General features: G+C 43.7%; 1 protein-coding gene across 2 annotated transcripts in view; it reads left to right on the top strand.

Moving 5' to 3' along the window:
- Positions 1-13,826, top strand: part of ICE2 (interactor of little elongation complex ELL subunit 2) — a 111,707-nt gene that overhangs the window by 83,205 nt on the left and 14,676 nt on the right. For both annotated transcript variants that reach the window (XM_066592395.1, XM_066592396.1), the window contains 3 exons: positions 2,704-2,788; positions 11,079-11,132; positions 11,904-12,159. In XM_066592395.1, coding sequence (XP_066448492.1) covers positions 2,704-2,788; positions 11,079-11,132; positions 11,904-12,159 — 395 coding nt within the window. The remainder of the gene's footprint in view (positions 1-2,703; positions 2,789-11,078; positions 11,133-11,903; positions 12,160-13,826) is intronic.

Here is a 13,826-nt window from a genome sequence, read left to right as displayed (position 1 = left end):
CTTGTTCATTTTGTCCATAGGACAATTCTTTATACATGCATACATTGAAGGGGGTGTATCTTAAGGCCCTTTTAGTCAGGATGAATATCGGGCAAACGATGCCCGACACTAGTCCCTGTACATACTCGCTCTCTGTGTGCACAGGAACTGGTATCATTAGCTCTCAGCAGGGAGGCAGCAGGAGGTTTTTTCTCCTCTCGCTGCCCCGCCCCTCTCCATTGACATAACATAGTGACTGTTCAAAACTGAACGCCTGCTATTTACACTGAACGATGAGTGATCAGCTCATTGCTTATGCTGCAGAAAAGATGAGCTGATCGCTCATCGTTCAGTGTAATTAGCGGATGTTCAATACTGAACAGCTGCTATGTTAAGTGAATGGAGAGGGGCGGGCGAGCGAGAGGAGTGAAACCTCCTGCAGCTGCCCCGCCCCCCTGCTGGCCATGTTGTGAGCAAGCCAGCGCTTCTAGCTCCGGTGCAGGAGCATGGCAGCAAGGACACACAGAGATTAGTGCCGGGCATCGTTTGCCCGATATTTGTCCCATCTAAATAGACCCTGACATACATCCTATCCATAGGCTAGGTGATAAAAGTCTGATTAGTGAGGGTCTCACTGTCAAGACCCCTACCGATCCCAAGAATGGGAGTTACGTATCCCCTCCCTCTCACTACAGGCTCACTATACCCCCTGAGAAATTAAATGGAGTGACTCTGTTCACTTCAATAGGGCTGACGGAAATAGCCATGTACAAGCACATTTCCGCAGTTTCCTTGAAAAAGAGTGGAGCAGCACCATGCATGTCCAATCACCACTCCATTCAATCTCCTCCACTGCATGGGGTTCAGTGAACCCACAGTGAGAGGTATAACGGTCTCCTGTTCTTGGGATCAGTGGGGGTCTCGGCAGAAATCCTCTGAGGTTATCCTGTGGATAGGTGATAAGTGAATTTTCTTGTACAACCCCATTAACCTCTTAAGGACCAAGTGCGGTTAATATAGCACTTGGTCCTGGGCTTTAATCCCGGCCAATAGCAGAAGTACGGCGGGGGATTAAAGCCTCTGCTTCTGCAGTTAAGCAGGAGCAGGTTGGGTCCTCAGCTATCAGACACAGACGAGGACCAAGAGGAGAAGAGAGAGTTACATGGCAGACATGAAGGCCTTTGTCAGGCTTCTGGCTGCCATGGGAACCCATTGTTACCTTGCAATCACACTGCTGGATGCCAATGGGGGACAGAAGGAACCCCCTCTCCCTGTCATCTGCTTAAATCCTGTAGTTGCTTTTGATTGTGGCATGTAAAGGGTTAAACTGCCAGGATCTGAGGTTTCTCCACCTCTGGCAGTTCGAGCAGCAGCCTGGCTGTCAGTAGTCAGCTAAGCAATTGCCTGTATGTGCAGGTTAAAAGCCCATTAGGGCTCCTGTCCACGGGCGTGATTCCGCCGGCGGTAAATCGCCGACGAATCACGCTGTCTGAAGCTTTTCATAGCGTTGCTATGGAAAGCGCCGGCCCCCTGTCCACGAGCCGAGAATCGTTGCGATTCTCCGCTCGCGGATGGCAATTGCAGCATGCTGCGAATTGCCGCGATTCTCCGTAGTCAGCCTATCTGTCAGATAGGCTGACAGCAGAGATCCGTCTGCCGGCCTCTGCTCCCGGGCGGCGGAGATCCGCCGCGGAATACCGCAACGCCTGTGGACAGGCAGCCTAAGTTAGGTCAGTAAAAAGGCATATTGGCCATCAGGGGTTAAATCGTTCGTATTTATTTCTTCAGAGAGAAACCTTATTATTGAGGTTCTTTTCTTTTACTGTCGTGCTGTTTGCTTGATTCTCTTCTTTTTTTTCTGATCCTGTTTGAGTAGCAAATGGAGGAAGATTTTAATTCAGTTCCGGAGATCATTTGAGTGAATCAGAAATTACTCAAGTGTTAATCACATATTGAGCAAGGGCCAGATGACATAAGGAGTCACTGATGGGAAAGGGAAAACAAATGCCATGGGATAGATCTGCCCAGCTATTTTGCAGCTGTATTACCAGGTTGTGGATTGTATCTAGCACCTCGTGAGTAAATACTTGTAGGATGTTATTGCAGAAGAAGCATACAGTATATCATCCCTATGCATGCTTTTATACGTCTTGCTTCTTACTAGCAGAAATCACTTTAACTTTGCTAGGTTGTGTCGCTCACAGTTTTATGCATGGGTAGTGCAAACCAAATGTTCAGTAGACCTCATAGCAACAGATTACGTGACTTGGTTTACCTTCTAACATGCATAGAAAACTGGAATGTTGGTTGCTTTGTGTAATGCTGACTCTTTTGGGGCCTTACACATACAGACGACTGCAGCAGAGTGTTTGGAATTGGAAGCTCAGATCTGAACTATTCTCTTCCAGCTAACGAAATAGAGGGGCAATGCTCCCCTGCTCCAGAGATCAAGCTCATACTTGTATCTGTTCAGGCAGATGGTCAAAGACACACTTGTTGCATTTTGTATTTTTTTCATACATTGTGATTCAGCAGCGGGCCACAGAATTTATCTTACATCCTAATGGGGAAGTTTGAGTGTCACAATTTATTTTGCCTTGTGCTTTCTTTAAAAATGTCATTCAGCTTGTGATATCATGTTATTGTATCTCATCCCGGCTCTACACTGTGCAGAAAGTGAATGTTGCAGATTTCACTGCTTACTATTTTTCTTTTGTCTTTTAGGACATGTTGATGCTTTAACTTCTAAGTTCTTCATGCTAGAAGAAATTGCCGTTGAAAACTTAAAGGAAAGCACGAATACCTTCAAGTAAGTTCCCCCCCCCCCCCCCCCCCCCCCGCAGTATGACACCTTACATCTCTATGGGCTACTGCTGGGCATTCTTAAAGGGGTTTTCCAGTTTCATGAAATCTGTTACCAACGGCTAAGACTGGTATAACAAAATAATTAATTTCCAATCCCGTGCAGACATTTCCCTGGTTCCCCGCCAAGTCTTTGTTTACCAGGCTCCAATTATGACGTGGCATGTCAACACACAATTACTGGAGCCAGTTACTGGTTGTAGCTGTGGTGTGCTGTCACCAGTGAGGTAAATGCTGTAGTCTGAGATTGGCCAGCGCGTGTCACTGGAGCCCAGTAAAGAAAGAGTAGTAGGGGACCAGGGAAGTATTTGTTTGGGAGCAGCCCGGGGATTGCTAGGGTGAATATTCCTTTTTTTTGGTATTTCATGACATTACCAGCTATTTGTAACATGTGATGGGGTTGGAAAAATCCCTTTTAAGTAAATGACTTCAATTATATTTGAATAAAAGTTATATATAATAGTTCTACCTTATATTCCCAATTCTGTCCTCAATTGTATATCAACTCATGTAGGTAAAAAAAAGTTTGCAATATGATATACTGGTGTCGGGGGTCTTTTCAAGGGAGGCCAAATGCTAATGTTGCCTGGGTCCAAATTAGTCTTAGATATGAGTACTCATTGACGACTTAGATGGATGACCACACGGTATGCGGTTAGCCAAAGAAGAAGTGAGTTTATTTGCAAAGTACAGAACTTTATAGAAACAGAAAATGCTTGCGTAAGATCTAATCACTGCGCATGTCCGAAGCTGCTGGACATCTGGAATTTTATAATTAATAATGCTTCTTTCAAAAACATCTCCTACAAGAACAATATATCAACACTCTGTAACAACTGTATCAAAGCAAAAATGTCCTAGGATAAGGTTCTCAGAACATGTACAGAGAACAGGATGCATTGGGAAAGCACTGATAAGACAAGATTCAGGGTCATATAGTGAGAAGAAGACAGATAAAGTAAGTTGGAAGAGAAATTAAATGTATTTTTCTTATTTAATTTGAGACAGGGGAAAATCTAGAATTAACCCTTCACATTCCCCCATTTGGACATAGGGTCCACCATCATGCTAGGTACTTCACCCGATTCCCTAGAGTCATGTGGTGGTCCCAAAGTCCATCTGGGTTAATTGTTTAGCAAAAGCCTTTTCACTACATTTGTTAACACATGAGATTACTATTTTTATAGCTATATATATGCATAATAAAATCATCACAATTTGTAATATACTTTGTAGAATCCCCATGAACCAACCTCCTAAACCAGAAAACCAATTGGCAGGGTTCAAAGACTAAATGTATTACCCCACCAGCTATCTCTGGTTTCTGAGTTTTCATTTGTCCATGCAAACAGTTCTTTCGACGGAACAGCCAAGAAAGGAAAACTAGTGGCATCAGGTGTGTGTACAAGTCCAACAGTCTTTCACCTGTGAGATGTTCAGTCCATCTACCAGTATTTGGTGGTGTCTAACAAAGTGGTTCTGGGCATTGTCATTTTGCACCCTCTCATAAGGGCGAAGCATGGAGTGAGGAGTCCAAAAGTCCATCAATAAACAAAATGTCCTTCATTTTTCCTTCTCATGGGGGGGGGCAAAGTAGGGCGTGAAAAAGTCCCATTAGTCCCAAGACAAGCAACAGTTCCTTCAACTTTCACCGAAGTAGGTGTGGTCAGCAGGACCTGATAGGGCCCCTTGAATCTGAGCCCTAGGGATTTCCAGACACGCCTCTTTACGACCACCCAGTCTCCAGGTTGTAGGGAGTGAGATCCCCCTAGGTTGTCTGGGTCTGGAATGAGAGAAAAAGACTAGATTCTGGGTTACTGTTAGTTGGTCACACAGGTGCTTTACATATCCGGCTACTATGTCATAGCCCTGCTGTAGGGCCTGTGGATGATACAGCCCCAATCTTGGCATAGAGCCAAACAACACTTCTTTTAACTTAAGCCTACCATTTAGTCTTTTAACTTTGCCTAAACTCTGCGGGTGGTATGGGGTGTGAAACGCTTGTTCCACTCCAAGGGCTGACATCACCTCTCGCATCACTTCACCTGTAAAATGTGTACCTCTGTCACTCTCAATTGTCTCTAGTACCCCGTCTCTGCGGATTACCTCATTCATGAGCTTCTGTGCGGTTACCTGCTTATTTACTTTGGTAACAGGGTAGGTCTCCGTCCTGAAAAGAAATCAACAACAACAAGCACATATTCATACTTCCCAACAAGTGGGAGCTGAGTGTAGTCAATTTGCAATCCCTGAAATGGGTAGAGTGGTCTAGGCAAGTGTTATGTGGCAAATTTACTTCTGCCCTGTTGCTTACGGCAAAGATCATGCAAAATTGGACAGATGATGCAGCAGCTACAGAGAACCCAGGTGTCACCCATTCTTGTTCAGTGTCGACGTCATTGCTGTTTTTGATAGGTGTGTCTTTCCGTGCATCAGCTGGGCCATCATGGGGGACAGGGACCTCTGTAGGCTGTTCTGCTGACTGTTCGCCATACGCCGTCCCATTTCTGCTGCTCCCATATTTAGTCCATTTGTCTTTTTCTTCCTTGCTGGCTTGTAACTGTAAAGTCTTTAGCATGTCAAAGTCCAAAGTTTTTGTCAAAGTCCAAAGTTTTTGTCAAAGTCCAAAGTTTTTGTCAAAGTCCAAAGTTTTTGTCAAAGTCCAAAGTTTTTGTCAAAGTCCAAAGTTTTTGTCAAAGTCCAAAGTTTTTGTCAAAGTCCAAAGTTTTTGTCAAAGTCCAAAGTTTTTGTCAAATTCTTCTTTTCTTCCATGGCTTGAGGGCCGCTGCCTTTGCTGTGTGGTCTGTGATGGTGTTGCCTCTTGTTTCTCTGGTGTAGGAATTGGTGTGAGCTTTCCACTTTGTCAGGTAGAAGTAAGTAGGGCCTCCGTGAGACTCTGCACCGCTGCACCATTTTTAATTGGCTGTCCTACTGAGGTAAAAAAAACTGTCTGGCCTTTCATGTTGGGCCGTTATCATGAGCTATGCCAATTGCATACCGGGAGTCAGTGTAAATGTTTGCCGTCTTGCCTTTTGCCACTCTACACGCCTCAGTGAGGGCTTTCAATTCCGCTTCTTGTGCTGAGACATGCGGGGGCGTTCTGCTTTTAGGACATCTTGTTGTGTGACCACTGTAAAACCTGTTACAAACCTTCCCTCGTCATTTAGGTATCTAGATCCATCCACAAACAGCTCAAACTGGGGGTTCTGCAGGGGCTTGTCTGTGACATGCGCAAACCCAGCCGTTTCATGGGCCATGAGGGCCACACAGTCATGCTGGTTTCCGATGTCAAATGCCTCCTGTTCGTCAGTCAGGGAGTTGTAAAACAACTGATCCCCTGTACTTACTCCCCCATTTTGAATCTACGTCACCTAATGGAAGTAAGGTGGCTAGATTCAAGGTGGTGCACCTTTGGCTTGAGATGTTCGAGGAGGAATGCACTGCGAGTTCCATTGTATCTGTCTGGCAAGAGACAGATGTCTACGGCTTACCTGAGTCAGGATACCATGTATGTCATGTGGGGTGTAGATCACCATGGTGTGATCTAGGACAACGTTAGAACTTTTGTCCAGTAGTGCCTGGACTGCTAGAACCGCTCGGACGCATGATAGAGACCCTCTAGCCACCGCGTCAAGATGGGCACTGTAGTATGCTACAGGTCGCTTTTTTTGTCACCATGCATTTGTGTCAGTACAGTGGTGGCGTGTCCCGCCATCTCAGTGACGTACATCTGGAAAGGTTTGTCATAGTCTGGCAGCTCCAGTGCGGGTGCACTGGTTATCTGTACTTTCCCCGCAGGGTCAGGGCAAATGGCCGTGAATCCAAACAGTCGTACAGAGGCTGCATGGTCATGGAGGCAGAGCGTGTCCACGACCGCCAGTATGAGTCCAGTCCCAAAAAGGTACGCAACTGAGCATGGGAGGTGGGAAGTTGCATGTCACTTACCACCTTCGTGCGTTCCGGCGTCAGGTGTCTAGTACTTGGACCTAGGCAGTGGCCCAGGAACACTACGTGAGATTTGCAGAACTGAAATTTGTCTTGCTAGCTTTGCAGCCATTCTACTCTGATGGAGGAAACACAAAAGGCTTAGTGATGCATTGAGGCAACTATTTGGGTCAGGAGCACACAAAAGTAAGTCATCAACATATTACAAGAGGGCGGTGCCCTCGGGAATTGGCCAGGCGTCTAATACCAGCTTCATGCATCTGGTGAACTGGTTTTGGGCTATTCTGTGCCCCTTATGGCAGCACTGTCCAACAGTACTGCTTTCCTCTGAAAATAAATGCAAACAATTACTGACAGTCTGGCTGGCCCTTTAAACTCTTTCTGTTAATGGGGAACAAAAGGGGTATTGGCTGGGAAGACACATTCCTTAAGGGCTTTAAGTTAACATAAAGAAGAGACAGTGTCTGCAATTGCATCTTCCTGGACATGTGCCAGGGGGTACTAACGGACCAAGGGGGCTAAGAGCTTGTTCCTCTGCGTGCGTAAGAGTGAGGACAGGGAGTGGTGTCGCTTGGTCTGCTGCCATCCGACAGAGGGTCGGGTGACTTTCAGACCCGGGGTGTATACGAGCCTCACCGGACGGGTGAAGTTTGATACAACATCCCAAGGGTCCCATCACATCAGTTCCCAATATGCTTTCAGGACCTTCCAGCACAAGGAAGCGCGTGAGGCATCGTGGCCCTTTAAACATTACCTCAAGCGGTTCAGTTTCTGCCAGCTGAATTGGCACTCCTGAAACCCCTTGCACCGATTACCGCTAGACAATCAGGCTGGTATTCTATTTCAAATAGATCAGAACTTTGTAAAAAAAAAAAAATAGCTGGCCTGCAACACCTAGATCACCTATGTCTTCTCCTCCCCCCCTTTGAACTAGGGTACTTAATCGGAAGAAGAATAGCCGGGTTCAAGGTAGTAACAACAGTGAAAAGAATGACAAGAGCACATTGTGGCTGGATTTGACGGGCCAGAAATAAGTGCTTGGGTTGCACTTGCGTGTATATGCTCCGGATGTCATGAGGGGTGAGGACAACTAGGGGGTAGTTCAATACCAACTCCGAAGATTTGTCAACCATTGCCTGTACTGCTGCCACCGCACAAACACATGAGGGAGCTCCTCGAGCCACTGGATCTAGCCTCATGGAGTAGTATCCAAGTGGCCGTGGTTGTCCTCCGTGCCTTTGTGTCAATACTGTTGTCACATGGCCAGAAAATTCAGTACAGAAAAGAATAAAGGATAAAGTGTAAAAGGGTGAGAAATGAGTAGTTGCATAAGAGAGGAAACAGAGTGGATCCATGGACGGCAGTATGAAACAAGGCCCAGAAAGGTGCGGAGTTTGGCAGCAGGTGTAAGTACAGGTATGGCCGTTTGCGCGTTTCTTCTACAGAACATTCTCTCAGAGACAGTATAATTGTGGCTTGTTGGCAGGCTTCCAAATTATCAGCACACAACGCCTACATCACACATTTTACATTCATTACAGTCTGAGCACGGGTCATTAACTCTCATCCGTTCATGCGGTCAAGTCTCATTCAAATGTTAGTAAGAGTTCACACAGGACGTAACGCGTATGATGCAACTGTCCTCATCTTGCAAACAAATGCATTCAACCACTCCCACCTCCCCCTGGAATCAGTCAAACTTTAACTGTTTGTAACACTAGAGAAGTATACCAGATTCTACAACAACCACTTCATCACTGATATTTTCCAAAAAAAAAGGGAACACACATTTTGCAACCATGCACACGTCCAACCAATCACAGAACTGACATTTACATAAAAAGCAAAAATATACCTTAAAATCCCTATATATTTTCTATTTTTAAAACCATATAATTCACGTAATTCATTCAACGTCTGTCTTTATTCTATGGCTTTGAATTTTACCTCTCTATGAAACAGATTTTTGGAAAGCAGCCAGAACATTCAGACTCTAACAACATTAACCCCTAGTAATTATAAGAGGTATATTTCTCTGCACAGACTATCAAACACAGACGGCAGGGGATAGTTAAACACATAAAAAAAATTTTAAAAAAAAGGTCAAAGAAGACTAAGACATATAACAAAGATTAGATTACATGACATCAAGACATACGAGACAAACAATATTGGTTATTTGTCACATAATTATCCACAGATTCTGCATGAATTTGCTTTATGTCCCAAAGGAACACAAACTATAAAGGATTCCCTTTCTCTGATAACTGCCATATCTACACTTGCCTCAATCCATCTGTCTAACATACTTTTATTCAACCTTTGACTATCTCTGAATCTTTCCCAAACTTGCTAGTTGAAGACTCCCAGAATTCTAAAACACCTGCTTTTCTCAACAATTCGCTACATTCTTTCCCCACGGCTAACTTGCTTTGTCTGACCTTTGCTATTTCTCTAGCTGTTCCCATATAGGCATACTCCTTGCCTTGAACGTTTCTCATATTGTCTGTTCTATTTTCTAATCCGGCGTCTCTGATATCGTATAGGCTTACCTACCGATATCCTCCCCTTCCCTCACTCCTATAGGGGTAAAATAGGTTTTAGACCATCCTGCCCCTATCTTAATATGCTCACTATTCTTCACTAAGTATACAGGACACTATATCACGCAGTACTTTATAGGAGGACAAACAGTCTTCCTTGTCCTGGAATAGTTTTACAGCGTCTTGCAGCAATCACACCGATTGCTTCGGAGGGCAAGGGGAGCCCCCACTTGCCTCTCAGGAAACTTTTGGTGATATTATAACAAAGCCAACAAAAACAGATAATTGCCAACGTGATACAAACAATCAGTACCGAAACTTAAAGAATTTCCTCAGGCAACATGGCATAAAACAACAGGGTATGAGTTCTTCCGTCTATTACAGTTTTATGAACACATACGTTAAAATATGGCGGAGTATTCTTATAAATACATGCAGCGACTAACCTTCTGTCAACGATGAGCCCAAAATCAGGGAAGCCCAGAATCAAAGTGGCAAGACAAGGGCCTACCTTTCACCGGTGATTTTTGGAGTCTGGGGTCCCGTGATCCTGGTCCCGTGGTGTTGGCAGTTGGCGTCGTCAGATATCGGCTGCAGGTAAAGAATAAATTCCACCCCACGTTGGGCGCCAAGTAACTGTCGGGGGTCTTTTCAAGGGAGACCAAATGCTAATGTTGCCTGGGTCCAAATTAGTCTTAGATATGAGTACTCATTGACGACTTAAATGGATGACCACACGGTATGCGGTTAGCCAAAGAAGAAGTGAGTTTATTTGCAAAGTACAGAACTTTATAGAAACAGAAAATGCTTGCGTAAGATCTAATCACTGCGCATGTCCGAAGCTGCTAGACATCTGGAATTTTATAATTAATAATGCTTCTTTCAAAGACATCTCCTACAAGAACAATATATCAACACTCTGTAACAACTGTATCAAAGCAAAAATGTCCTAATATAAGGTTCTCAGAACATGTACAGAGAACAGGATGCATTGGGAAAGCACTGATAAGACAAGATTCAGGGTCATATAGTGAGAAGAAGACAGATAAAGTAAGTTGGAAGAGAAATTAAATGTATTTTTCTTATTTAATTTGAGACAGGGGAAAATCTAGAATTAACCCTTCACACTGGGACTACACTTACTGAAACCTGTAGGGAAACAAATGAATGCTGTATACTTAAAAGTAAAGGCCATAAGTGATTTTCAACATAATTTTGTGAAAAGTCATGACGTATCATCTTACACTGCAAGTATTTAGTAGGAAAGAGATTGTCTGGAATTAGAAAATAAAGGGTTGGCCTTTTTCCCCCAAAACAGCTCCAGAGTTGCTCTTTGGTGGTGTTGCAGCTCAGTCCCATTCACTTGACTGTAGATTGATATGGATAATAAACAGTGCAGACCCTTTTTTCTAAACCTGGAGAACCCCTTTAAATAAAAAAAATGTGGGGGTGTATATGTATTCTTTGCTGCCGACGTTAACTTGAAATGTTACACAAATACATTGGGAAGATTAACAAAGATGAAGAAAAGATAACTTTTTTCATCTACTCAACTGAAAAGGAGCATACAAGTTCTTGGGCAGTGATCAGTCTCTTGAGAGCTCTGTATCGTGAGGCAGAACTGCAGTTAGGTCTTGTGGGAAGACAGGAAGTGGGTAACCTCTTACAGAAGTCTAATGACTCCCAACTTAGTTGTCCTACTGATGGGACTGGACCTAAGTAATGATTTGCCATTTTATTCCTGTACAGGCCAGCTAACTGCCTCAACTCTCTTCGACATATCCTAAAGTGGGTGACCGGTGGGTAAGTATCAAACATCAAAGGCTAAATCACTCAATATATATACACATACACACAATTTATTATAATACAGAGATGCTTTCTCAAGATATCTTTTCTATAAATATTACTCATTGTTATATGCTGTCAGCATGGAGGAATGCAAGCACTTACAAAGCAGGAGGACATTAACTGGAATTTCATTACCGCCTCACTGAGCACTCTTATTGATTTCATCTTTGTGCATATGTAATTTAAGCCATCACAGCAAGATGTATAGAGGAAATGAGTATTTGGCAGAATGAGACACACATCCGTGCAAATAAGGTAGTTGACTGCCTCCTGGTTTAACTGTTTACTCATACAGGAAGTTTATCATTAATGTAACCAGGTTTTGGTAACACCTGTAGAAGTCAGGCAGACACTGCTATAGATGAATGGCTTGTGCGACCAAATGGCATATACATATATAAATTATTCAGTCTGTGTGTGTGTGCATATATAACATACAAGGCAACATACCAAGAACAGCAGGAAAACCCAAAAGCTTATACTTAGATCTAATGCTGGGGCCTGGCAGCATGATACCAGCACACCTATTCACTGAGATTGACCATACCAGGGTGATTATAAATTTAAAGGTCTCCGGATCTACCACTTAGCCTGTATCCACTGTTATTAAACAGCTAAACGCCAATTGTGAATGAAGACAATATAAACCTGATATTTTGTGGTCTTGTAATGCTCTACACCAATTCCTTTTTTTTTTCCCCTTAATTTTTTTTTCCAATTCAGCCTTCAGGATGGATCCTACCTCCTCAGCCATGTGTCTGGAGACTCCTCAGTTCACCTTTATAAAAGTTCAATGGATCCCCAAAAAGGAGCCTATAATCTGCATGATGCCCACTGTAATGCTCCTAAAATACCATCCTCTCTGTCTGTTCCCTGGGTGCCTTTAAATCCTAATCTGTTACTGAAATATCACATTCAGCATGGCCGTCCACCCTGCACTTTCCCACCTGCACCGGAGAAGGACACAGGAATAAACAAAGTAAGTGTTGAAGTGGTATAATGCTGTGAGCCTAGAGCTCGCAGTATGTAGATGACTGCACATTCCTGACACTGGGGGTAGACCGTGTCCGCAGTGTAGGAGGTGTAGTTTCCAGAAATGCTGGCTGTGCCTGACTACATAGTTTATAAGCAGAAAAATAATGAATTTAGATTTAGTTTTTACTGCAATGTAAAATTTTGTAAAAAACTGTAACAAGTCCAATTATAAAACTACAAAATAAGAAAATAGATGAGATTTCACAAGCTAACTGCCAACCCGTAAAGAAAGTTAATGTTTCATGGCTTTCGGATTTCTTCACCGTTACTTTACAAAGATTGTACCGTGATTAATATTTACTGGCATGTCAGGCCGGTAGTACCTATATGTAATACACAGGCACTAAGATCTCTCCGAGTGATATATACTCTGCAGCAGCTCTCTAGAGGTACTGTCGGTTCAGATATGGCGACCCCCTAAGGCCTAATGCACATGGGCGTATTTGCATTGCAGAATCCGCAGCAGATTCTGTTCGGAACATGCTATTGAAAATTATTTTTCCATGTTCATAAGCGGAAATCAATTGTGATTTTCTGCTCGCGGATGGAAAATCACAGCATGCGCTATTTAGGTACGGATGGCTTCCATTGAAGTCAATATCATCGACTAGCCACGGCACAATCTGTACCGTGCATTTGCCCAGCGCGCCAGCCGGCACATCCATAGCACAGATTCGGACAGGAAACCAGGGGGGCCTGACTGGGCAGCGGGTCGGATTCCGCTACAGGATCCTGGATGCAGAATCCGACCTGGCCGTTTACATTCAGCCTTACTCCACTAGGCTTAATGGAGCATATGACCATATAGAAAGCAGTTGTCTTACTAGGATAGCTCGCTCTTGGGGAAACAAAAGTAGCGTTTTTTTTATGCATAATCTTTTTTTTTTTTTTTTTTTTTATTATAATATAAAAATATACTTAAAGAAGACATGTATGTATGGGGACAATCACCTCAAAGCAGTACGAAACAATACAATCAAGAAGTACAGATATCTTCTAGCATAACTTAGGCCGGGCTAGGATTCCGCATGTGAATTTCCACAGTGGAAGACTTGTGATCATTCGCGGAAAGTAATTGCGAATGGTTGTGGAAGATCATGGGTGCGAGCGGTTTTTCCATGCGGGTGTATGTGTATGCACAGTGTATCGTCTGTGCGGAAGAAAGATCTCTCTCCTTCCCCCAGCTGGCATTCCGGCTTTTCTATCTTATGAAGTTGCGAATGTTTCCGCCGCTGATAAGCAATGTTAATTACGTATGGGCAACGGAACACTCGCATCCATTGACCTAACTGGTGACCATCTGCGCGGAATCCACATTAAAATAGTGCATGCTGCAATGTTTCTTCCGCTCGCGGAGTACGCAATTCATACTCATGAGTGTAAGCGAAAATTTGAAAATACACGCCTTTCAATGGCTGCGCCTTACCGCGGATTGCGTTCGCGGAATCCGCAATTCAAATCCATTTGTGTGACGCTGGTCTAAGAACTATCGCGGTAAAATAACTGAACAAGAATATAAAATAGGAGCTGGGTCCCATATTGTAGTCACGTAAAGCATACAGACTCTTGACTCATAGAAAAAAGAGAAGGAAGAGAGAGAGAAGTATGGAG

This window comes from Eleutherodactylus coqui, chromosome 2 (genome assembly GCF_035609145.1).
Source record: "Eleutherodactylus coqui strain aEleCoq1 chromosome 2, aEleCoq1.hap1, whole genome shotgun sequence".
In the NCBI taxonomy this organism is placed as follows: Eukaryota; Metazoa; Chordata; class Amphibia; order Anura; family Eleutherodactylidae; genus Eleutherodactylus; species Eleutherodactylus coqui.
Note: the sequence above shows the minus strand (reverse complement) of the source record. Positions and strands in the feature narration are given on the sequence as shown.